The 26,880-nt window shown below is 47.0% G+C and overlaps 2 protein-coding genes across 3 annotated transcripts in view; one reads left to right on the top strand and one right to left on the bottom strand.

Annotated features, from left to right (window-relative positions):
* The window catches only part of LOC120949255 (uncharacterized), a 49,575-nt gene extending 39,161 nt beyond the window's left edge, over positions 1 to 10,414 (top strand). For both annotated transcript variants that reach the window (XM_040366439.2, XM_040366437.2), the window contains exon 2: positions 4,920 to 10,414. In XM_040366439.2, the coding sequence (XP_040222373.2) occupies positions 4,935 to 8,459 (3,525 nt within the window). In that variant the 5' untranslated portion in view covers positions 4,920 to 4,934 and the 3' untranslated portion in view covers positions 8,460 to 10,414. The remainder of the gene's footprint in view (positions 1 to 4,919) is intronic.
* A 1,899-nt stretch (positions 10,415 to 12,313) lies between these two features.
* On the bottom strand, positions 12,314 to 13,036 carry LOC120951752 (NADH dehydrogenase [ubiquinone] 1 alpha subcomplex subunit 6). The gene is made up of 2 exons (XM_040370635.2): positions 12,818 to 13,036; positions 12,314 to 12,656 (listed from the first exon to the last, which is right to left on the bottom strand). Exons 1-2 carry the CDS (start codon positions 12,945 to 12,947, stop codon positions 12,412 to 12,414), a joined length of 375 nt encoding a protein of 124 aa, XP_040226569.2. The 5' UTR covers positions 12,948 to 13,036; the 3' UTR covers positions 12,314 to 12,411.
* Positions 13,037 to 26,880: the final 13,844 nt, after the last annotated feature.

Below are 26,880 nucleotides of genomic sequence, written 5' to 3'. Positions count from 1 at the left end.
TTTTCCAAAGTGCCTTATTTGTTCCTAAGAATGTATACAATTTCTTAAAGTCCAAAGAAGTTATACTCTGAAGACTTTTTTGTGGCTCTTTGTATGAAGTCTGTGGTATGCTGAAACAGTGGCCCGTAAACGAACAAGCCGTGCATTAAGTGTGGTACAAGTTTCCGCTCAGTTTATTGGTGAAAACTTAGCGTAAAGGGAGGAATTTTAGGGTGAACGTTTTTAAACAATTTGGCAATGCATCTGCACCGAGCTGATGCATGTTTTGTTTTTGCTGTTCGCAAGTTTGATCCACTGTTATCAAACACCAGCCAAGCAGTGAAGACGCGTGACGTATGCCAACAACAACAACGACAACAACACGCATACAAACGCACAAACAGAGCTGTGCACACACCACCATGCAACGTCCACACCATAAACCGCGTACAGCGCGTATCCCACCTCCTCCCCCTTTGGCACGTTTGGCCAAGTGGCTTGATGAAGCTTTTTATGCTTCTCCATTCAATGGTCTTCGTGCAAGTCGGCGGCATTTCTTGCTTTTTGCCAGCGCTCGTTTCCACCCTCCCGTTGCACACTGTGCCCATTGGGGGAGGCATACAGAAAAGCTGGCAAAGGGGTAACGAAGATGCAAAGAAAGAGAGAGAGAGAGAAAGAAAAAAACAACAGGCACAAACCTTCATCAAAAGTTAATTTCAAGCGAGATCTCCCAGACCCCGGCCCAGGCCAAAGCAACGCACCCAGAGGCCTCGCCGCTGTATGTGCGCCGTATCTAGCTCTCCCCGCCGCTCTCCCTCTTACATAAATTCGTTGGGCTTGTTTTTTTTTTGTTGGTCCCCTCTCATTCTCTCCTTCTGCGTGTCTCCTTGCTGTGTCTGTGTTTCGTCCTAAGTTTATCCGCCCTTGCCTTTTGCCGCACCGTTCGTACCTTTTCACGGGTGTTGCTTTTTGCGCTTTTGCTTCAATTCCACGTTCCATCGTGGACACAGCCATGCACACACACACACACACATGAGGAGGTAGTGGTGGTGGTGGTGGCGGCTGCGGCGGCAGTGATGTGGATGAACTGTGTTGCCATGAAGAAAGCGGCGATCGTATGGTGTGTGTGTGTGTGGATCCCTATTGCCATCCTTCCCACCCTTTTGCTGGTCCACCCTTCTCACCAAAGAGGGAGGGAGAGGAGGGGGGGGGGGGGGCGAAAAGCGGCACATAAAGAAATGAGAAATAAAAGCTCCCCCTCATACACACCGGGGATCGGAAACGATCGTGAAGGAAACAAGCAAAAAAAGGGCACCGAGAGAGAGCAGAGAGAAAGAGGGAAGAAAAATCGTACGACGATAGAAACGGACGGCAAAAGGGTTGGCAGGGTGAAGTGGTCGGGTGTGTGGTGGTCGAGGGACGGAGGGTGTATGAGAAAATAAAGCTTCTCGAGTGAAGCAAAACCCGTTAACTATTTTTCCTCCGCCTTGGGTTTAATAATCTTTTCCTTCTTTGCTCTCCCTTGCTTTGCCTTGCTTGCATGCTTTGCCTGTCAGGTTGCTATAGCAACGTGGTGTGGATGCACCTTCGCCGCAGGGTGGCAAAGGGGTTGGGGCGTTTGAGGAAGCACACGAAGAAGGGAGGGGTCGCGCGCGCGGTCGCTTTATTTCCGTGCGCTCGATCGCGATCTCTCCCGATCGATGAAGATCTTTCACCCATTGTGCGGCTAGAGAAGAGGCACCAAAAAAAAAAACGCTACGGAGAAAGCAGCAGTGAGATTATGAGAAAAAATTATTCAAATAGAGAGAGAGAGAGAGCTCGCGAGACTTTGGGAGCAAAACTCCCGGGGAGTAGGGGACGTGTGGGGATGGAGGCTGGAATTCGTTCGGTACCGCTTGGCAACTCCACGCCACGCTCGGCGAACGACCTGTTGTGGTGAAGGGTGGCCACATTTTCGTCATCAACCGCCGCTGTGCCGCTCTTCTTTCTCCTCCAGCACACATGCAGACTTTATGCTCTTTATTTTCCCTAAAAATTGAATCCCGCGCTCGCCCAAGACGTGTCTTGCCCGTCGGTGTGCAAGATTTTGCGCGACTGCGCAAGACGCTCCTCCGCGTAGCTGTACGCAAGCACAAACATCTTCCCAAGGCGTGCGGACTCACACCCCCCCGTCCGCTTGGGAGGCAGTTTGGGAGGCATAAAAGATAAAATTATCCCGCCCGAGAAGGATCACCACGAGGTTTTTGTGTTCCGTTTTCGTGCGGCACGAACGCGCACGCGCGATCGCTAGGTAAACAACAGTGACGGGTCCCAAAATGTGTCTCTCTCTCTCTCTCTATTGAGAAGGTTTCTTTGGATGTGCCAAAAAGACGATCACTAGTCCCAGGGGAGGACAGGGAGGATGGGAATGACGTGGGTGGAGAATGTTTGTGGAATAACACGCCACAAGGGAAGTGGAAGGGATCGCTGGTGACGTTGGGTCAGATTTTTGGTCTAATTCTGGCCGATTTCCCAAGGGTCGCTCGGTTAAGATGAGTAGAGCGGTGGAAATAGATTACAAACTTTGGAACAAACCGAACGGCCTTTTATTTATGATATAATAAATGCCGTTCGGTTTGTTCCAAAGTTAATAAATAAATAAATATAACAAATAAGCGAATAATTTGTTAACAATTGTTAACACAAATCAGTAATTGGTTGAACGCAACTCCTCTAACAGTGCTAGAGCTCTACTCTTTTCGACCATTTCCTTCGTTTGGCGCCACGAAAGACACGAATAACCGAAGTGGCAAGGTTGTCGCGACCGTTGGAGCTGACCGTTTGCTAGTGTAGAGGGAGTTTTTTTTTATACACTCACACACGTACCGACTGATGACGACAGACCTTCCCCACACCTCCCGACCCGATGAAAACTCCCCCTTTGGTGGGGGTGTGTGGGAGTGGGTGTAAGATTGTGGAACAGAATTTTGGCGACGCCATTCGTTCGGCCGCTCGCCCAAGGGGGAAAAGAAGCACTGGGCTGATGACCTCGTGGCCGTCGTCGTCGTCGTCGTCGTCGGTACACGCTTCTTTTGTCCGGCTCGCGCGGCATGAGCAACACGCAATCGTGGAGCTAGGAAAACAAAAGAAGAGAAGGAAAAAAAAGTGAGCTAGCAGCAAAAACACCTAAACAGGTCACGCAACGGCAAACCCCGACAACGCGCCCGTTCCGATGGAAAACAATCCCGCCCGCCCGATTGGTGGAGGAAACCGTTTTTGTCGAACCTGCCGTGCGCCACCCGACCCCGAATAGGGGGGTTGGAGGGGTTTTTCTTCGTTCGGCAAAGGGAGAGAGGTCTGTTATGTAGGGCGTTGTAACAGTTTGAGCTCTGGTTGAGGTAAGGAGGTCTCAACATCATGCGAGAGATCCTTGCAAGGACACGTGGATGCAGCTTTTGCTGTTGTAAATGTGCTTGAAAGCTTGCGGGAAAAGACCATCCAGGACGAGGGAACATGTGGAATATGTTTGGTTATTTTGTTTTCTATTTTTACCAAACAAAAAAACTTTTAATCTGCTTTTCTTCTACCTTCGTGGCGGTGTGGCACTCGGTTGTGTTTCTATTTCTATTTCCTATTTATGTTTTGAGCTTCTTATTCATTTTCACGGCAGAAGGATTGGTGCGATGGTTCTTGGCCGATATATGTGGGGCGTGCGTAAGATCGCGTGACTCGTGCGAGGTGTGCCTGTCCGACGATGGGCCCTATAGATCCTTTCCACTGGCCGAACGAACAACGCTTTTTGTATAATCTTGACCACTTTTCCCACTGCTTCGAACTGCTTCAAACTGTGGCTTCTGACGTCTTTTCGTCACTTTGCTAGCAGGAGTTTTGGGGGAAGGTTTCTGAAGTAGTTGTGCCAAAAAGCACTTCTTAGCTTTAGTGAGGCTCTAACCGTTATTTAGATGGTGGAACACGGTGGAGTCGTAGTCTCTTGATGGATTAAACTGGCAAATGCATATGGCAATGGAAGCACACTTAGGTACATTCGTTATGCAAATCGTTCTCTCTCCTAGAGCCGTGGGAGAAGTCATTTCCACAATTTTCAGCCTCTTCCGATGCTGTTTTGACCCTCAAGGTACTCAACAAGTCTGTTTTTTTTCGATGTCAATTATCACACCGTTTCAATTTGGAATAATAACCCCTAAACAACAAAAAAAACCTCACATCAATAAACGAACACATCGCAAACGCGGCAAGTGCAGGCGGCTGTGGCTACCTGTTGAGAAGACGATAAGCCAAATAAATGTGAATTGCCAATCGGTTCAGTTAGCGAATTATGACCCTTGTCTGGTCGTGCAGAGCGAGAGAGAGAGAGGGGGGGCAAATACCAAAACAAAAAACTAGGTAGCCTTGCGAAGCGTACTCGGGGTTTATTGCACCATTCCGCCCCGTTCGTCCATCAATTCGCTTCACGGTGGCGAAACGGGGATGGTAAGGACTATAGGAGGAAGTTCTCAAAGAAAGCCAAATTGGCAACCCCGGAAAACCACCGCGGTGATGGGGGTGATGTGATGGACCACCCCCCCTCGAATCGGTTGTAAACACGTCGAACAGCCGCCATACGATTTTTATGATCGTTTATCGTTTTGGTTAATTTATGTGATTATGGGCATGCACACACACACGGGCGCGTGTGGAGGCGAATTTTGTCGGCATTCATTCATAATTTTGGTTTCGCTCGTTTTCACTCCCATTCATCGGTTCCTCCCATCGTGTTGTGTTTTTTTTGAGGAAGGATGGGTTTATTGCCTCTTAACGTCTGATTGACACCTGACCGCCTGTGTACATCCGATCGGAGTTGGAAGCACCCATCGTTTAATTATACTTGTTTTTGCTTTCGTACATGACTCACTGCATCATACTAATTTTGTTCTCCCATTTAATTATGTTCGTTTCTGCAGCATTCGACACTAAAAATGGGACAAGACTCGGAAGCAACAACGGCCCCGGCCATCAGCAACAGTATCATCGACGGCAGCAGCACGACCATCAGCAGCAGCAGCAGCAGTATCACCTCCACCACGACCAATAGCACCAACAACAGCCCCGCCAGTGCGACACTGTGTGCCGGGAGCAAGCGCAGGTATGAGGAAATCTGCACCAGCCCCGCCCCGACCGACGGTGACATGATCGTCGATGTGGTGGTGCAGCACGAAGCACCAGAAGCAGCGTCCCAAGACGCGCGAGACGAGCGACAAGAAGCAGAAGAAGAAGCAAACGATGGTATAAAAGCCTGCAAAAGCCCTCGCTACGATGACGAGATGCAGCAGCAGCAGCAGGAGCAGGACGGTTCCGCCCACACGGCGGAACAGCTCTCGAAGGACGACGAAAGCATTAGTACAACAAGCGCGGCCAGTGCGACGGAGCGCAGTAGCATAAGTAGTGTAAGCAGCGGCACCCTCGCGGTCACCAGTCCCTTCATCACCGCCTCGCCCACGATCCTCAGCCCGACGGCGCCGATTCTGCTGCCGGCGGCGGGGCCGGCCGAGCCGGAGGAGAACGCCATCGCCAAGCTGGAAGCGGTCGCCGTGCCGGGCGAGACGGCCTGGAACTGTGAGCCGATCGTGGACAGCATCAGCAAGCTGCAGGCGGTGGCAGTGCCGGGCGAGGCGTGGGGCAGCGCGGCCGACAGTACGCGGTCGACGCTCGCGACCACCCTGCTGGTGGCGGACGATCTCGACGACGACGAGGACGACTTCGAGGACGAGTTCGACGACGACGAAACGATCCTGCCCGGCTACTCGGCGATGCGCTACCCGTGCTCGCCGAACCGGGGCACGACGGTCGCGTCGATGGCGGGCGCCGGGTACGCCAGCCCGGCCTACCCGAAGCCGGGCTACTTCCCCGAGCCGTACCAGAACTGTGCGCGGACGGGGGCCGCCAGCAACAACGGTGCCCAGCAGTACGCGAACCGCGGGTACGGTTGGGCCCAGCACGGCTACTACTCGCCGCCGTACGAGGCGCCCACCGCCCAGCAGACGATCCGGTGTGCGGAGAACGGCAAGAGCTACTTCGAGCTCGGGTCGGCCAACTACAGCAATGCGGCGGCCGGGGCGGGCGGTTCGCCCGGTCCGATGGTGGGCGCCGCTGCCATACCGATGGGCGGTGCTGCCCAGCAGCAGCAGCAGCAGCAGCAGCAGCAGCAACAGCAGCAACAGCAAGGACCATTCGGTGCGCCGGGCGTGATGGCCGGCGGGCGACCGATGCATCTGAAGCGGTGCTGCGACGGGCGCAACATGTCCTGCAGCAACAAGCAGTGCTACAAGGAGCGGCGCCTAAAGATGATGAACCTGTCCATGTTCAAGCTGGCCCGGTTCCGGCAGGCCTCCGACCAGTCGCTCTACCGGTCCGTGCTGATCTGCAACACGCTCAAGTCGATCGAGCGCGAAATCGACAACGAGAACAAAGAGTTCAACCAGCACCATCAGCAGCAGCAGCAGCAGCACTTCCAGCAGCAGCAACATCATTACCACTTACAGCAGCAACAGCAACAACAGCAACAGCAGCAGCAACAGCATGCAGGCATGCATCATCAACATTCACCGCTGCAACCTCCGCCCCCTCCACCACCATCTACGCCAGCGGCCGGTGCGCCTGGTCCGGATTACTTCGGGCCACGTGGCGGTCGGCAAACGGCGGCAAACGGGTACGGTGATCCTTCCACGATCACGATGCAACTGTCGCCGTACGATCAGCAGCAGCAGCAGCAGCAGCAGCAACACTCGCAGCAGCATATGCAGCTGCACCCACTGCACCACCATCACCACCTGCAGCACCATCATCACCATCCTCATCCGCAGTCCCAGCAGCATCAACAACAGATGCAGCAGCAGCAGCAACAGCAGCTTCACCAGCAGCATCACCATTTGCAGCTACAACATCAGCTCCATCCTCAGATGTCCCCGCATCTGGGCAACAATGGCCATCCACACCCGCTGAAGGATCCTCAATCGGGACGGGCGACACCGTTCCCGGCGACCAGCGCCAACAGTGCGGTCGCCGTCGAGCTCTCCCCCATCGGTAGCAATAATGGCAGCAGCAGCAATGCAGGCAGCAGTACCAGCAGCAGCACCAGCAGCAGTGATAGTGGCGTTACCTCTTGCACCACAAATAGCGTTAGCGGCAGCAGCAGTAGCAGCAGTAGTAGTGCCAGTAGTAATCTTAGCAGTAGCAACAGCGGTACAAACAGCAGCACTTCCAGCACGTATGAGCAGCTAGTTCATCAGCACCATCAGCACCATCATCAACAGCAGCAGCAGCAGCAGCAGCAGGAGCAGCAGCAGATGAGCGTCCTGCATCACAGCCATCTGCACCATCATCTCGACACGGATGCGAGCGGGTTTGCGGACGACGATTGTACGCGCCCCATCAACTGGGGCTCGGTGCTGAGTCTGTCCTCCCAGTCGGCGCTCGATCCGCTCAACGGGAGCGATCTGTTCGTAACGTCCCCGACCGGTGCCGTGCCGGTCGTGGTGGACGATGATACGAGCGCCCCGACGCCGAGTGTCGTCGATGAGGCGACGACCGCCGCCAGTGTGATCCACCCACCGCAGGGTGCAAGCGCGGCCGACGAAGGTGTGGCCGGTGCGGCTGCAGCCAGCGGGACGGACCCGGCCGGGAGTGATGGCACCGTCGGGGGGAGTAATTCTAATGGATCTGGACCGAATGGCGGCAGTGCGAGTGCGGGAAGCGATACGTCCGACGGTGTGTCGGAGCTGGCAGGCGCCGGTGTAGGCGTCGGACCCGACACGACCACCACAAACGGTACCGGCAGCACCACCACCAGCACGCCCAGTGGCAGCAGTACAAATGGACCGGCGCCCGGCAGCACCTCGCCGGGACCGTGTGACGTTGATGCGGACGTCGACATGGAGAGCGGCGCGTCCGGACCCGGTGCCGATGGTGTGGAAGACCCCTCCGTACCGGCCGCACCCTCGGCAACGGTTGCCGACGCTAGCCACGAGCGGTCCATCTCGCCCAGCTCGACCACAACGCTCACCTCGCTGACGACGCTTACCAGCAGCAATAGTAGTGCGCGCGGGGACGCCAGCCACCTGACCACACTGAGCAGTGCGGCCTCCACCTCGCCGCTCCTCTCGTCCTGTGCCTCCGCCCTGCAACACTACAGCAGCTTGCAGCATCATCAGCAGCACCATCAGCAGCACCAGCAGCACCACTTTCACCACCAGCACGGCGGCGTACCGGCCAGCACGCTCGGTGGCTCGAGCTGCTGGGAGTTCGCGTACCTGGACATGGATCTCGGCACCACGCACGAGCTGTACGACATGTTCCCGAGCTGCTACAAGATCGCGTCGTTCAACACGGGCGACCACGTGGACGTGCTCGGGCTGAAGGGCCCGATGCTCGAGGGCCCGAGCAAGGTCGTGTGCGGCGACAACGAGATGGACTCGTTCACGACGCACATCATGGTCGGCAGTTAGTATTGAACGGGGGCAGCGGTGCAGCGGCGGGCCGCCGGATCCCGCTGACTGTCGGGGTGGGTGGGTGTCTGTAATTCCGTGACTGATGGCTGTGCAAATGATGGGCGGGAGACGGCATTTTCGGGGCGTAATGGTTCCTTATAAGAGTTAGTGGAGTTAGGGTAGACATAAGGAGGGGAGGGGAGGGGGAAAAAAAAGATGGCCTCGCCACAACAGGGACGCCACGGAGCAGCTAGGAAAGGGGTAAAAACACCGTTTCTGCTATTACTGGTATTACACTACTTAACTACTAGCTACTAATTCACTACCACCGCACAAACAGCCACGACTATCCCGTGCTTTGTTTCACCTTTCGGCTCCACCAATCACAGGTCGGTTTAAAAAAAAGCCAAGAACCAAACAAAAAAACAGTATTTCCTCGGTGTTGAATGATGATTGTGCCATAATAGCCAGTCAGCGAGTAGTAGTCGAGAGCGCACGAGAACACGACGCGCGCTCCAATCCCTAATCAATTCACTGGTTCCTCTACACTTTTTTGTTTGTGCTGTGTCGTTGCGAATCAATCCTGTCTCCATTGCCAGACAGCCTCGCTAGGATCACTCTCCAACACACACAAACACAGCTCGGTAAGGTTTTGTACTTCTAGTCCACAGTGAAATGAATCGTTTACACTGCTTTGTTTTAACTCGTTGGCTGGAATTGGCGCTTGGATCAGTGCTCTGGTATTATGGCCAAGACAAAACAGCAAAACGCTTATCAGTGGATGTGTGTGTGTGTGTAGCAATTCGCGATGGCTGGATGATGGCTTTGATGGATGGAGAAGCAGAAGAAGCGTGTTAGACAATTCCCATCCCCGGTTGGATGTTGTAGCTGTTGGCTTATTTGTTTTTGTTTTATTTAAAGTTTTACCGCAATACTACTACTACTACTACCCTTACAACTACTACTACCACTACTACGGAAAGCAATTTGGGTTTTATTAAGTCAGAACTGAAGATGGAACGATCTAAAAGCATTAACAAAAACGTGTTCGTCGTGCCGGCAGCGGCAGCAGCTAGCGTCGTTTGCAAGTACTAATTCAAATCGAAAACAATCGGAGAAGGTGATGTATTATAAGAGCATTCAGTGGCGGGGTAAGTGAAGGCAAGCGACAAAGAGCGAGATTATATGTATTTGGTGGTAAGGTGGTTTAGCGCATACCGCAACCCGGCATTATACCCGGCAAGCAACAATTACTAGAGTGAAACAAGAGAACAACGCCGTCGTGGGGCGGGCCGAGAACGATTTGATGTAAACGATTTGATGTTGGTAGAGTGAAAGTTTAAACAAAAAAGCATGTAACAAACCCCGTAGGGAAAGCTATATGTGTACGTATGTGTGTGTGTGTGTCTGAGTGTGCGTTTTTAGGCGTTCCACGTGTTGAGGTCGCACTGGACACGGGCCGCGGAAATGGCATTTTAATGCAGCAGCTCTTAGTGTGTACAGTCTTGAGATATAGTTGATAGCGTTCAAGTTCGAGTAAGAGGCGACAGAACAAAAAAGAGTAATTTATTGATCTATAATTATACCTATATATATATACAAAATCACACACATACACAGACCGGTATATATATACAAAATCTTAAGCAGTTAAGCTGTAAATATAAGAAGAGGGATAGTGCGGAGATAGTGTAGAAGTGTAGCGAAAATGGCTAGCAAACATTACTAGCAGCGCAACAAACAATAGCGAAAGAGAGCCCCACTGCTTCAAGCGTGTGCCGATGGCGGCAGTCTTTCGTTTCACGGTTCCCACGATGCGTGTTCGGGGCGTGATCTAAACAAAAAACGCCGCAAACTCTTTAGCAAAAAAGAAAGAACAAAACTTACAAAAAGAAAATTAAAAAAAATACGAAGAGAAGAGAGAGTAAGTTGGCGAAAGTAATAAATGAAGAAAAAATACTGCAAATATTTAATTCACCTTGTGTTTTGTTTATTTTTTTAAATGATTATAGTACGATAAGAGATCCGAAAACTGTAGAAACAAATGGTAAGCTTTGGTGCTTACAGTGCCATCGCCTTCGTCAGCACACTCACCGTCCAATGGTAACGTGTTTGGTGCTATATAAATGATCTGAAGCTCTGATTTTGGTTCAAAGAGTATGGCCAATGATTGATGAATTTATTCTGCAGTAATTTTATTCATATTTGAATATTTTTTTATTCCAATTCCAAACATTAGAAAACTTGAACGCCAACGGAATAAGTTTTATTTTTGAATGGATGATTTTAGTTGCAATTCCGACCACTAGGGAACGTTGGCGTATATTGAGCGCCACCTGGCGGCGTTTTAAAGAGCCTTGGAAAGCTTTTTTTAAAAGCACGCCCCTACCCTACCCTAGCCGCAACATTCAAGATTTCGGACATCGTGTGGACTAGAGATGGGTTCTGCGGATCGCACCCACGGTTCCGCTCCGGTTCCGGCAATTATGATTCCGATTCCGATTCCAGAGAGAAGGAATCGCTAGTTCCACCGGAATCGTCCGGAATCGTCCGGAATCGTCAGAATCGTCCGGAATCGTCGGAATCGTCCGGAATTGTCCGGAATCGTCTGAAATCGTCTGGAATCGTGCGGAATCGTGCGGAATCGTCGTAATCGTCCGGAATCGTCGGAACAGTCGGAATTGACCGGAATTGGCTGGAATCGCCCGGAATCGACCGGAATCGTGCGGAATCGTAATCAATCGATAGTAGTGAATAGTAGAGCCGATTCCGGTCGATTCCGACTGTTCCGACGATTCCAGACGATTCAAGTTCACGTTCCGGCCGCCGCGCATATGTCAATGCTGTCTGTCGTACATTTAAGCCAGGATTGTCGGGCACTGAGTTCCTCAATATCGTTCGATATGGACACTAGCATCTGGTGTTACTGTTTATATCTATTTGTATTAGGTTATGCACTGAATAAATGACATGAAATGTAATGGAATTCCAACGATTCCAGACGATTCCGGGTGATTCCGGGCGATTCCGGGCGATTCCGGGCGATTCCGGGCGATTCCGGGCGATTCCGGGCAATTCCGGGCGATTTCGAGCGATTCCGGGCGATTCCGGGCGATTCCCGTCGATTCCAGACGATTCCGGAAGGTTACAACGACTCCGCACGATTCCGACGATTCCAGACGATTCCGGACGATTCCAGGCGGTTCCGGCTTGTCGGATTCAACCTACCCTTCGGAACTTGGTCCGGAATTTGTTGGAATCGTCCGGACCCAGTTCCGCTTTTTTGTGCGTTTTGCCCAACTCTAGTGTGGACGTCCACCCGACGTCCGGTTTAGTGGCCGTTTAGTGGATTTGTGGCACTTGGGATGAAGATAGAAAATCTAGTGAAAGCCTCTAAGAATTCCCGCAATTGGTGCCAGATTAATTATGAAGTTCATACTCGCACAACACCTTGCTGAAGTTCCTTAGCTGTTTGAAATGTATCATTTGATTCAGTGTATAAGAACATATTTCGAACGTAATTTTAAAGCCTATTTTTTACGAGTATTCAAGTCTGGCTGTATCTATGATGACTAAAATACAGGACGTTGTTGACAATTTTCACTTTGTAGGCGATTTTTATAGAGCCTAATACTATTGCATTTTTGCAAAGAAGATTGTAAAAATTTATTATAACATGCAATGAACCAATGACTGCAACTGTTTCACCCTTTCGTTAAATCAAACCTTGTAATATTTCTCATACCCCACGCATAGGCTTTTCATCAAGGAACAACGAGTAGAAAACGTTTGTTTAATTATGCATTGTCCACCTAAGCAAGAGCGTCACAACAATTGCACTACGACGAGGAGGGTGTCGAGAAAAGGGGGTGTTCGTTTTCCTTTTGTCCTTTATTTACACCCAGTTCAGTACCGTACTGCTGCGCTTCCTACACTATATTCCACAACGGGTCAGGCCTGCAGGACTGGTTCAGTTCTGGCCGGACAAGAATTTCGACAGGAAGTCCGTTGGTTTCGGTTCCTGGGTCTCCTTCCAGTAGCGCATGATGTGTGCCTTCTGCTTCCAGATCTCGACCGATTCCTTCAGCTCCATCTGGCCCTTGATGACGAGCATATCGATCACGCGAATGTCGGTGACGTTCTTGTGCTTCAGGAACTCTTCGCGCAGCTTCTCCCGGCACTGCTCCACCGACTTCGGGATGTCGTAGTCCATCACTGAAACGAACGCAGCAATCGCAGATTAATTAGTGGAATCAGTTCCACCAAAAACCAAGCCAAAACAAACGCCCCGCCGACGGGACGGGATCGATACGGCTGCGGCCGCCGCATCGGGCATCGCTATGACATAACACGCAACGCCACGGTGCTGCTCTTACCGATGTACGGAATCTGGCGATACCAGGCCTTGTAGAGGTTGAGGACGCGCTTGCGGGCCTCCTCACGGTCGACGGACAGGATCGGCCGCACGGACTGTACCGTCCGGCGTACGGCTTCGCGGCTAGCCATGCTCGGGTGGTTGGCAGAAATCCGGAGGACGAATGGAAAATTTGGAATTCAACCAAGATCAGCAGCAGTCGAATGTTGTGACAGTTGTGTTGTTTTTTTCGTTTTCGTTTTCCTCATCACAGGTCAGCTCAGAGTGACCAGAAATACCGATTTATCTGTATTCCCACCGATTTTTCATATGCCTACCGATTCACAGATAAGCCTCCTAAAACTACCGATTTTCCATTTATCCTACCGAAAATCACAGATGCAGTGAACCCTCTCTTATTTGACACCTCTCCAATTTGAAAAACCTCTCTTATTTGAACATTTTGCACAGTCCCTTGATTTCCAGTACATTCTTGTTCCTCTAATTTGGAAAACCTCTGAAATCTGTGTCCCTCTTATTTGTGTATGGTGTTGCCATGGTTATTGAATGATGTATGCTCAAATTGGCAATCGTATGCACAGTTTCCTATAGCAACAGTTAAGGCTGCATACTAAATGTTCTGTCTCTTTCTTGTTTGTATGGACCTTTCATTCACTTTCAACCTCTGTAATTTGAAAACCCCTCTTATTCGACAGTCCCATCGCTTCTCAAATAAGAGAGGGTTCACTGTAATTGATTAAATTTAAATGGTTGCGTTCTCAACAGTGCTCCTGCCGAAATCTGCCAATATAATCTGGCCACACTGGTCCGCAGGTCAGGCGAGCTTTTTGGCGGCCACCGTCGCAAAACCGTCGCAAAACGTCAAAACCGGCGTCGCATGTACTGCAAACCGACGTCGCCAGCGAGCGAAACTCGCAACGATTTCGAGGCGCTGGCGACGGTCGTTTTTGACGTTTTGCGACGGTTATTGACCTTTCGAGCGAACTTTTGCACTGCGGGCCAGTGTGGCCAGATTATATTGGCAAGTTTCGGTAGGAGCACTGTTGAGAATGCAACAATTTAACCTTCGTTTCTATGACCAAAAATACACCCTCATTAATATGACCACCTACCCGGGTAGGTCATACATTTTGTATGGGAGTTCGCATTTCAGGATGGTAAATTTGTTATGGCCCAACCTGCCTAACACATTAGGCCACTCACCGACGACAGGCAAGGGTCTTCGTGTGATGTGTGAGTGTAGGAGGTCGGGTCTCTCGGGAGAATGAGAGGGCATCAAGTGGGAACCGAGCGGCGGTCGGGCACTCGGTACGGGCATTCAGAAGGGCAAAGATATTATTAGCGAATACATGGTTTTTACCTACATCTTAAGCTTAAACCCTTCCCGCGTTGTTGGTCGTTGTTAAGTAGCGCAACATATCACAACAAAATTGATCATATCTTCTGTTTTGGTTATTGAAATAACTTGAAATTTTCAGAGAAGCTGCATAAAACTTTGTTCTTTTCAAAATAAGAAAATAAGAATTTTCAAAATTATTTTTCATATACAGGCAGTCCCCGAGATACACCTGGCTTCAAGCATCCCTGAAAATTTGAAGTCATGTCAATAACTAAAACAGAAGTTATGCACAATTTACCACGCAAAAGAGCAGTTTCTCATACAAAATTATGACCTACCCGTGTAGGTGGTCATAGAAGTAAGGGGTAAAAAAAAGTTAAAATAAAAAAAGTATGTAAAAAATAATTTTGAAAATTCTTATTTTTTTATAGGGGAAGGTAGGTAAAGACGGACACGTTAAGGGAAATGGTAAAAATCTAGGGTTATATAAGTGCAACGACCTTGAAAATGTTCAAATATTATCTTACACTCATGTTTTATCAGAAAATGTGTTGAAACTTTTAAGTTTCCATCGATTTTTGCTTTTTTTTCATGAATAAAAAACATGATTTTTTTCATGCGGTTTTGAAATGTTCGGGTAACCTGATATGGGAAAGATGGACACCATGAAGGGTAAGATGGACACCTGTATAAATCGTTGGAAAGTGAAGAGTTTTACAGTATTTTAACAAATTCTATCGCTTTCCACGTCCTGGTACGTTTTTAAACCAATTCTTGGCTTATTTCAACGACGATTCATTCAGCCGTGGTTTTAGGACTTGTAAGCACCGCTACTAATATATCGTAGAATGCAGCATCTAAATCATTATTGAAATGTCGCGCACTTACAGCTGACGTTGCTCCAGCTTACAGAACAACAGTCTAGAACTTCCTTTAAGGAAATTACTACGCGAAAAGACCACGACCCCAGTATTTTTTGAGGGACTTGTTAATAGTTTAATCCATTTCCACCATGTCAAAATTCATGTCAACCATGTCAACATTTGATGTTTGTAATCCCATAGAATTTTTCATCTATTCCTGAACAATATCGTATCAATGCCTCATCTTTTTATTGTTTAAAGTTGTCCAAGTTGTGACAAGATATTGGATTTCGTGAAGCGCCTCATCAGCGTCGAGCGTGGAATAGTTTTGTATCTTCGATCTACAACAATAACTTTTATTAATATAATGTAATATTTTACACACGGACCAAACGATACGTCCTTTGCCTTAGCCGGTCGGGAGAGAAGAGAACGATCTCTCTATCCCGAAGAGCGTCGATCGTGCTTTCACGCATACGGTCGCCTAACATCGGGCGCATGACGAACTCTGTCAAGGCTTGTACAGGGTGGCTCCCAACATCCCTCCTTTTCAATTTCTCTGGTACGACCGCATCCACTGTGGCGATCTTCGAACACGCGTAGAACGACGTAGGGGCTGCACCGGTGAAGGCGATGATGCACTGTCAGCTGTAGCGAAATCTGGAGAACTTAGAACATCCGTATTATTTGACGATAACAAAAGGGACGGAGACGATTCAGACATGAAAGGTAACAGTGACGGGGATGACGATGAAGACGACGGAGACGACGTCGAAGACGAATACGACGATGACGAAGACGCTGACATTAAAGACGATGACGATGACGATGGCACAGAAATCCCAGGAGGTAACACCGCCGAGGTAAAGCTGTCACTAACAGTGCTTCGACATTCATCCAATAAAATGTTCAAAGCCATTGAAGTTTCCGTAGCGTCTGGTTGGACAGTATGTGTACCGATATTCAATCGTGGTCGTAGCTGGTTGATGTGTGAACGCCACTTCTTTCCGGCTGCGTTCTGTACTTCATACATTACGTTTCCACGCCGTTTGGTGATCTCACCAGGAATCCAACTCCAGGAATTATTACGGAACTCCTTAGCATAAACCGTTTCACCAACGTGGAACTTTCTGGGTGGCATCTGCTTGCTCGTTGATTCAACTTGTACTGGGGGACGCAGCAGTTCCAAGCAAGTACGGATTTTTCGTTCAAACATGACCTCTGCTGGAGTACGCATTCCTTCTAGCTGCTTGTTCGGTGTACTTCTGTAGGTCAGGAGAAACGTATCTAAGGCTTCCTGTAATGACACCTTCCCCACCTTTATCTTTTTGAGCGCTCTTTTAAAGGAATCAACAAACCTTTCTGCTTGCCCATTCGACTGAGGGTGATATGGGGCAGTCTTAATATGCTCGATTCCATTAGTGTTGCAAAAATCGGCAAAAATTGCACTGGTAAACTGCCTACCATTGTCGCTCACTATCGTGTTAGGCATGCCAAATCTAACACACAATCCTCTCAACATAGTGACGGTTGCATTAGCGGATATACTTGAAGTCGAAATAATTTCAGGCCACTTAGAAAAAGAATCAATCACCAGAAGAAAGTAGACACCATCTATAGGTCCAGCGTAATCTATATGAACACGCTGCCATGGTGCATCAGTTTTCGGCCATGATATTGGAGAGCTATGAATTGGCGATTTAGCTGCTAAAGCACACGATTTGCATAACTTTACAAGTTTCTCAACATCCGCGTCTATCAATGGCCAATAAACATAACTTCGTGCTATAGCTTTCATACGATCGATTCCTGGATGACCACGGTGCATCATTTCTAGCACCCGCCGACGCTGCGACGCAGGAATCACTAACCGCTCTCCAAAACAAATACAATTCTCAATTGTTGAAAGGGACTCTCGTCTCGCGTAGAAGTATTTCAATTCCGCATTATCTATATTCTTTGGCCACCCACTTTGTATGTAGTTATACACGACCTGAAGCAAAGGGTCGTTATGCGACTCGCGCGCTACATGTTCAAATGCCAGCGGTAAACTCTTCGCTGCATTTTTCACAAGGGCTCCGACATCATTATCTAGTTCAATACTGGCAATTATAAAATCTTGTTCCGGTTTTTCATGTTTATCCATCAACCGGGATAGCACATCTGCATTTCCGAACTTCTCAGTTGGTACATACTCTATTTCAAAATCATAAAGCAGTAATGTCAAAGCGAAACGCTGTAGACGGTTTGCGGTATATACAGGTATACCCTTTTTCGAACCAAAGATTCGGAGCAATGGTTGATGGTCTGTTTGTAGAAGAAAATGTCGTCCAAACAGCATACGGTGAAATTTAGTGACGGCAAAAATAATCGCTAGCCCTTCACGATCAGGTTGGCTATAACGCTGCTCAGCTGCTGTAAGTGCTCGCGATGCGTGTTGGACTACTTTTATCTTTCCATCCGGCCACCTATGCGATATAGTAGCTCCTAATCCAATCGATGAAGCGTCTGCCGAAACAATTATGTCGAGCCGTGGGTTATAATGCGTTAATAACAAATCTGAAGATAAAATCTTCTTGAATTGCTCAAAGGCATGCTGACATTGTGGCGTCCAGCAAAAAACCTTTCCTTCCTTGAGCAAATCATCAAGAGGATGTCGCAGCATTCGCATATTATGGACAAATTTGCCGTAAAAATTTATAGCTCCTAGGAATGACCGCACTCCCGGCACATCAGTAGGGGGCAGCAATTTTAAAATGGCCTTAATCTTGTCCGGATCTGGACGTAACCCTTTTCCATCTAATAGATGGCCCAAGTATTTAATCTGGGATTTATAAAAATTGCACTTACTTGCGCGTATGGTAAATCCATACTCTTGCAGCTTCTCCAAAACCGCTCGCAGGTTGCCATTATGGGTTGCCATGTCCTTGCCTCCAACTACGATGTCGTCCATATATGCTGCGACACCATCCAAGCCAGCTAACATTGTGTCGATTAACTGCTGGAACGCTCCCGGCGCTGCCTTGACTCCGGGTGGTAAACGGTTATATCGGAATAAACCTCGATGCGTGTTGACCGTTAAAAGTCCGCGATGATTTTCATCTACCTCTACCTGCAAAAATGCATCAGAGAGGTCAATCTGGCTAAACACAACACAATTACTCAAGTTGGCAAAAATTTCCTCGGGTAATGGCAGTGGGTACTGGTGCGCCATTAGAGCATTATTCAAACCCGTTGAATAATCTCCGCAGATCCTGATGGTTCCATTCGCCTTGCGTACCACTACAATAGGTGCTGCCCAATCCGAATATTCCACTCGTGTAATAATGCCATCATTTTCCAGCCTCAGAAGCTCATCGTCGACTGCTTGCAACATCGCATACGCTACTGGTCGCTTGGGTCTGAACACTGGTGTCACTCCTTCTTTCAGCATCAACTTCACACAACCTTTCGTACATCGCCCTAGCTTCGACGAAAATAATGCAGGAAAAGCTTTTTGCAGGGTCTTCGTATTCTCGCTTGCTTCTACGACATTTATTTCACTGCATATTGATGCCAAAGGAACATTCCAAAGACCAAATGTGTCCATTAAATCCGCTCCCAGCAACATTAGGTCAGCTTCTGTCACCCGTATTGTACAACACTTGCACTGCTGGCCAATTGTTATATCACATTGGAACTCGCCCAAAATGTGTAAAGGATCACCAGACGCCGTCCTCGCTTTCACGCTTGCAGGAATTAATGCAGGGCTACCGATTGCGTGCCACTGCTTGCTCGAAATTATGCTTATATCGGCTCCGGTATCTACCATCATCGGGATCTGGGTGTTATTCAAAAATAAATTTACACGGCCACGGCTAGCACTATTCACCCTATTCACGATCACCGATTTCACGCATCGCTTTTTTCTATTGGCCCATCTCAAAGCTGACTCGCAGTACCCTTCCTTGTGTCCGTATCTATGGCAATTATTGCACTTATAGGACTTGTGGAAATACTTTCGCGCATGGTGTCCTTCGCCACACAGCCAGCATTTTATTGCATTTAGCTTATTCGGCTGTTTCCACGCTTGGTGCTCCTTCTTAGGGTATTTTTCACGGGATCCACGAACGATGCTCACACTCTTCTCTCCCTCGCCTATCATTGCCGTATCACGCTTCAAGTTCACCATCCGTTTACACTCTTCTGCCATATCCGTTACCGTTTTATCGCTTTTCTCCTCTAGTCGATTTAGGAGCCTTATGCGAATCTCGGAATAACTGTCGTCTTTCAGACCACATACAAAAATTAGACATTTTAGTTCCTCTTCGGATAACTTTCCCAGCTCGGATTCTATAACAGCCTTGTTCACGCGGCACGAGTAAGTCATGTAGTCTTCTTCCTGCAATTTACACATCTGCAAGCATCGGTACCGTTTGGCGATGACGGATTCAGGAGAACCGAATAATTTTCTCAGCTTGCCAGTCGTCGATCTAAAATCGAAATCATTTAGTTTAGCTGGAAGAATGTGACTTACATATCGCTCGTGTTCCGCTGCACCCAGCTTCCGCAACAAAAGACGCACTCGCGCGGCATCGTCCAGACGTTCCGCATCCCTTTCGAAGAGATCTTCGTATCGCGCAAACCAAGCACTGAATGTAACAGCATCCTCCGGATCATAGTGGAACTCTTGTATGTGTTTTGCTAGGGCATCAATAATGTGTTCATTTCCCACAGGTTGTCGCGATCCAATTGAAGCTAGCACTTTAGTAATTAGCTGCTCCTGCTGTTGCAAAAAGGACTGTTGTTGCTGATGAAGAACTTCCTGTTGCTGCTTAAATATGTCTTGGATGAAGGCATTCGTGTCCAACGGTAAATTGGTGACGGTTCGCTGGCTTGAGTCATGGCTGCTCCGCGATGGCGATGGTTCACCATTTCGTTCCATCAGGTCAAAGACACGGATCCTCCGTTTACACAGAAAACGGGTAAAATAGAAATCAAAATCGATAAAATCACGGGAAACAGCTCGCCAGAATTATTCTCGTCGCCACTTTTGTATCTTCGATCTACAACAATAACTTTTATTAATATAATGTAATATTTTACACACGGACCAAACGATACGTCCTTTGCCTTAGCCGGTCGGGAGAGAAGAGAACGATCTCTCTATCCTGAAGAGCGTCGATCGTGCTTTCACGCATACGGTCGCCTAACATCGGGCGCATGACGAACTCTGTCAAGGCTTGTACAGGGTGGCTCCCAACAAATAGCATAACGCATGATAACTATTTTGACCGGTGTTTCATTTCTCGCTTATTTCAATACTCTCTCTAGTTGCTGATTGGTTTATAGCTTCGGAATACCCTTATTTAAGGTATTTGAAGAAATCTATTTATCACCAATTGATATAAGAAGTAAAATAAATCAATAAATTTGGTGTCCATCCCCAAGTGCCACAAATCCACTAAACGACCGCTAAACGGCTTCTAAACGACTCAAGTTCTCTACCTAAACGGAATATAGAAAGACTTCGTTTAGCAGACGGCAAACGACTCGTGCATTCTAAAAATAGCAAAAAAGCTGGTGGCGCTCTTTGTTGGTGGGATACCCCAACCAGTTGAGCTTCATCGCTTGGAGGAGAGCTTTCTCATTTTCTCTGTACTGTTGTACGGTTTCGCATTGAAGTTATGCATCGCTAGAACTAGAACGGCGATACGATTGTTTAAATACTAAACTCCAACGGAAACCACCAGCACTGAAGCAAGTGAGATTTGATTAACGGTCGTTGGTGTTGATATCCACGTATCTGACCCACACGACCATTCATATAGATTTTTGCTCATAATATTAGAAGGCTATATAGGTCATGATTAGATGAAACTTGTCGAAACACATTGCAAGAAAATGACAGCAAATATAATGATGAGTTGTAATGAGCCATCTATTGAGCAAAAACCAATGAGAAGCTATGGAGCTTTCGTTTTTTTTCTATGGATATTTGATTTTCCAGTCGTTTAAGCTTAATCTGTGGCGCTTGGGACCCTAGAATAGTTTCGAGCCGAAACGGATTCCCGGTGTCACCAGGTCCATCAAGGAAATATATTTGTTTATTGTGTGTCTCCTCTCCACTGGATTGTTCTGTCAAACCGTATTTGTCCACTGCTGCGGTAATTACATAATACACACTTCGTTGTTCGTTGTTTACTCGGTTCACGTTTACTAATACGTTTTCCTGCACATCGAAAGCATATGAGTGCTCCAGGGAAAATATTTCGGCAGCGGATATGTCACATTGTAGCAGGTTTGGCTGTATCTGTACAAAGTCGCCTGAATGCGGCATACTCGGAAACATCGTCAGCGCCATCCACGGCGTCTTTCGCACAGGTACTGATTAATGAGTCGTAGCGCTTTGAGGTTCTCGACAGCTCGCAGTAGCCAATTCTGTTCGGAGTTTTCGACGGTGTACTGATCCTTTGAGCCGGTCTCGTAGTACAGTTGTCAACTCGTACGACTTAACAACATGCCCGTCATGGGTTCAATCCCCAAATGGACCGTGCCGCCATACGTAGGACTGACTATCCTGCTATGGGGGGAAATCTATTAGTCACTGAAAGCCAAGCCCACAAGTGGGTACAGACAGGCCTTGACCGACAACGGTTGTTGAGCCAAAGAAGAAGAAGAAGACTGATCCTGAATTTGTGTATTTGCGGCCTTACATAACTTTATACACGTATGGACGATATTTGAATGATTGTTTATTGATATGTCGCAGGGAATATATGTTGAGAAAAACACAACTGCTTTATTCCTTAGTTCAGAATGGAATCGTCTTTATTCACTCTGATCGAGTCTTGCAATGTTACTGCGTTATGCGTGTTACTATGCAACATCTCCCCCCTTAATTCACCAATACGGTTCAAACCTGGCTGGTGGCCTACGAATTCTTCGAGGTCTTTCCGCTTTCACAGGTTGAGCAGAAGATGCAGGCATCGGTGGAGTGGCTTGAGTAGTAACTGTGGACGATGATGTTTGCCAATTTTCTCCTTCAATTTCTTCAGCGGACTCTTCATCAGCTGAATAGTAATGTTCTTGTTCAGTCATTTCAATTGAGTTTTCAACTGCCTGTGGAGTTCCCAATTCAAATTCGTCAAAGAAAATAGTTAACAAATTTCCAGTGTCGTGACAATTTCTATTTCCACACGATGTTTCCTCCTGTAGACGCTTCTTCAGTTGATTTCCATGTGAGCGAATAATTCGCTGGTTGTCTTCCAAAAACACGTTGTAATTCACTCTACCGACTCGTTCGACTATTGATGCCGGTTTCCACTCCCAGTAATTATTGCGGTGGACTTGGGCATAAACCGCTTCTCCAGGAGCGAAGAATTTTCTACCAGCTTCTGGCTTTTCATTTCGTGACCGTGAAACTGGAGGTAGTAATAATGACTGAACTGTTCGAATAGGCCGCTGAAACATCAATTCAGCTGGAGACTTATCTGGTGTAGGTGTGGTTCGATAAACTTGCAAAAAAGTCTGCAAAGCTTCATCTAAAGCCTCTCCTCTTGCTCGAATTTTTCGCAATGTACGCTTTAGTGTGTCCACGAAACGTTCTGCCAAACCGTTTGACTGCGGATGGTATGGTGCAGTACGGATGTGACAAATACCCAATTGTTTGCAAAATGCTTGGAATTCAAAGCTGGTGAACTGCGTACCATTATCAGAGACTATAGTTTCTGGAACACCAAACGTAGCGAATGATTGCGTTAAAAACTTGATAGTTGTCTTTGCTGTTGTAGTTTTGGTTGCATATACTTCTGGCCATTTTGTATATGGATCAACTACAACCAAAAAATACACGCCATCTACAGGACCGGCATAGTCCACGTGTACCCGTGACCATGGCTTTTCCGGCACAGGCCAAGATTCAGGTGTTTCTTTGATTGGTGCTTTGCCAGCAGTGCAACATGAAGTACAACGCCGGACAAAGTTTTCGATATCGACATCCATTCCCGGCCAGAAAACGAAACTTCGAGAAATGGATTTCATTCGCACCATTCCAGGATGACCGCGATGGAATTGTTGCAGTACCTTTTTCCTGTAAATGTTTGGAACAACAACTCTGTTGTGAAACAAGATACATCCATCTACATGCGTTAACGATTCTTTTCGTGTGTAATACGAACGAATGTCTTGATTTTTGATTGACGACGCTTCGTTCGGCCAGCCTTCCCGGATGAATTTCAAAACAGCTTGCAGTGTTTCGTCCAATCTTGTTGCTTTTTGAATGTCAGCAAATGATACTGGTACTTGTTTCAATGATTCGTGCATGACGTTTTGAATATCCTCTTCAAGTGAAATCGAAGCTACAACGTAATCTTCCTCTGGTTGCTTGCAACGGTCGATTAGCCTTGATAGCATGTCAGCGCACCCAAACTCGGTGGTTGAAACATATTCGATGGTAAAATCGTAGTTTAATAACATCAATGCCCACCGTTGGAGTTACTATGCAACATTCATGGTTTGTCGTTTTTCGTCCAACGCCTACATCGATGAATCGCTATGTCGGAGGAAAGTGTGCGGAAAAATCAACACGGTACAAAAATCATTCAAGCTATCTCCTCTAACATCAACTCACTAACCAACATCATCTCACTATGGAGTGAAAAAGTAACGCTCTATAGTGAGAGATTGAAAATGAGAACCTTTTTGTAAAATTTGTTATAGGATATGCCAAAAATGTTCTCAAATGTGTTGTTTAACTTTAAGTTAGGATGCTGCATTGTTGATTTTTTCGCAAATTAACATTTTGATGCATTTATGAGAAGTGTCCATCTTACCCGCAGTGTCCGTCTTTACCTACCTTCCCCTACTGGAAAGAACAAAGTTTTATGCAGCTTCCCTGAAAATTTGAAGATATTTCAATAACTAAAACAGAAGATATTATTGGAATTATAGTAAGCCGTATTTGGGTTATGAGTAATTTAATTATAGTAACCTATGAATTTGTGTAGCTATAAGTTTTTGTATGAAATACATTTCATTCTGTTTCTAACCGTACCAAGCTGGTGGACTGCACTACTTCCAATAGATATGATCAATTTATCATCCAGAAATGCTAATATAATCTGGCCACACTGGCCCCCAGTGCAAAAGCTCGCTCGAAAGGTCAATAACCGTCGCAAAACGTCAAAAACGACCGTCGCCAGCGCCTCGAAATCGTTGCGAGTTTCGCTCGCTGGCGACGTCGGTTTGCAGTACATGCGACGCCGGTTTTGACGTTTTGCGACGGTTTTGCGACGGTGGCCGCCAAAAAGCTCGCCTTGCCCTGTGGGCAAAGTGACCAGAAATACCGGTGTATATATATATCTAGGGTTTGAAGGAAAAAATCTAAATTTTTTAATCATCGAACTACAAAACTCAGCCAAACAATTAAATCAATCTAAATAATCTAGTGAAAACCAAATGACAGCATGTACAATAAAATCGTATCCAATGGAGCACTGCTGCGGCCCTGAGTGGTCGCGTGGAGCCCCGAGAAAAAGAACTTGTCACCACTGAAAAAAAAAATGTGCATCGTAGTCCTTCTTTGGCTTAGAATTCCAATTTTCAGATCGACACTTCAGAAAAATCTTCATTTGTGTAATTGATGAACCAAATTTAATCCATATCCTTAATAAAGGATGCATATTCTCGTGAGATGGAACTTTATTTTTAGCGCATTAGCACCCCCCCCCCCTCCCCTATCTCGCTTAACACTTCTTTCGCTTTTACTTCTTTGAAGTTTCGAGTTTTTACCTACCAAAAACTACCGATAAAATTTTGATGCGCCTACCGAAAACCGCCAAGCAGCTGTGGGCGCGAGGCTTTAACAGCCATTTTGCAGTGTTTTGTGTAGTTGTTAATGGTGAAACTAGTCGTAGAAGCTATATAAAACAAAGATGAGGTACATAGTGAATGAACATGGTTGTCGTTTTCATTAAAGTTGAGTGCAAAGTTACAATGTTGATATTAACCCTTCTGCTCGTACGCCAACGATCACCAGGTTTCGGTGAAACATGAATTTGCTATTCATAAAAAGAGCGGTAAGTACGGATTTAATTATCGCTATTAAAAATGTGTGCCAAGCATTTAGATGTTCAGTATTTTGAACGCAGAATAGATTGAAACAAAGATTTCATGCATGATTCCAGAAAACTACAAGATAAACCTTATTCAACCATGTAGGAACTCCCCCGATGTGCTTCCACCACAATCTATTCACGGTATCTTACGTGCCATTGAATTTTTGTTTACTGGATTTGGCGCAACAATCGCTATCGATCTAGTCGGGCAGCCTAAGCAACCAATGCGATTGGCTTGCTGTGACTTCTTGATGACTGTTGGTGTACTCATAGCAGGATAGTATGTCCCGCTTATAGGGGTTCGGTCCATACGGGACTTGAAAACATGAATGGCATCTTGTTAGGTCGGTTGCTGCAGCTAAAATCCTAACCGTCTTATTTTCGTACGGGACAAAAATAGAATGATTTGAAGTCAATATTCTTCATCATAATACCTTACCTCTTACCTTACTGCTGACGGTGCTGTGTTAATCTTGATTGCCTGTTCCAAATTCTTTATTTTATTTTTTTGGACGTATGTTAAGAAGGATCGTCGCTAACCATATGTACATCATTGTACAAGGATTGGATGACGGAAAAGTCCTGCATGATGATTTTTCTTCTGCTTTGGCACAACAACCGTTGTCGGTCAAGGCCTGCCTGTTCCACTAGTGGGCTTGGCTCTCTGTGACCTATTGATTACTCATAGCAGGATTGTCAGTCCTGGGTATGGGGGCACGGTACATTCGGTACACGATACATAACGATTATAATTCGAGGATGAAGCAATACGGCCGGGCCGTCCCTACTGAACCATAAACAATAAATAAATAATTCGAGGATGAATAATTGATTTGGGCCGGCATCGTAGTACAGTCGTCAACTCGTACGACTTAACAACAAGCCCGTCATGGGTTCAATCCCCAAATAGACCGCGCCGCCATACGTAGGACTGACTATCCTGCTATGGGGGGAATCAATTAGTCACTGAAAGCCAATCCCACAAGTGGGTACAGGCAGGCCTTGACCGACATCGGTTGTTGAGCCAAAGAAGAAGAAGAAGATTAATTGATTAAGGCAGACATGTCAAACATATGGCCCGCATAATTTTGGCAGTTATTTGAATGAAGCAGAAATAGATTGTAAATTATAAGATAAGAAAACTGGGTATATTGTTGTTTATCCCCTGAAGAAGAAGGTTTCAACAGTCAAGGTTTTCAATTGTCAATTATCAATTATTCAATTATCGAAGAGGGAGGTAAGTTACCCATAGTTACTTGTTTGGGAAGGTATCCGCGAAGATGGCATGTAGCAAGAGTTTTAGTAGTTGTTTCCAGAGAGCACTCTAAAGTCGGACTACCAATATTTTCACCCATTTTAAGACTTTGAGGCTTTCTGGAAAGTTCGGAAATCATGTAATGGAATACCACTTTCTTCACTTCATTGATGAGGGTACAGTCTGTTCCCGAGTTGCGCGGTTTATGCGGTCCCAAGGAATCTGCGTATCTCGAATATCCGCGTATGTCGAATTTTGTGGTATTCGGCCAAAACAAAATTGGTTACTCGATATTTTTTTATTAAATTTAGTACTTTTATACACTTTATCATTTAATAAATACGATTCGCGCAGAAAATTCTTATCATTCTGGCATTCTGGATTGATTTTTTAGCAAAAATGTAATTTATGCTGCATTGTACAGTTCTTGAAGCAAATTGTACTGATTTGGCATCTGATCTGTCAAATATTGAAAATCGCGTATCTCTGAATACGCGTAAGTCAAGAACC

Source organism: Anopheles coluzzii, chromosome 2, assembly GCF_943734685.1.
Source record: "Anopheles coluzzii chromosome 2, AcolN3, whole genome shotgun sequence".
NCBI classification, from domain to species: domain Eukaryota; kingdom Metazoa; phylum Arthropoda; class Insecta; order Diptera; family Culicidae; genus Anopheles; species Anopheles coluzzii.
This window is presented reverse-complemented; position numbering and strand designations above follow the sequence as displayed.

Coding starts and splice junctions, on each gene's coding strand:
- LOC120951752 (XM_040370635.2), bottom strand. CDS start 12,947: ATGGCTAGCCGCGAAGCCGTACGCCGGACGGTACAGTCCGTGCGGCCG. Junction 12,657..12,817: donor TCGCCAGATTCCGTACATCG/GTAAGAGCAGCA, acceptor CGTTCGTTTCAG/TGATGGACTACGACATCCCG.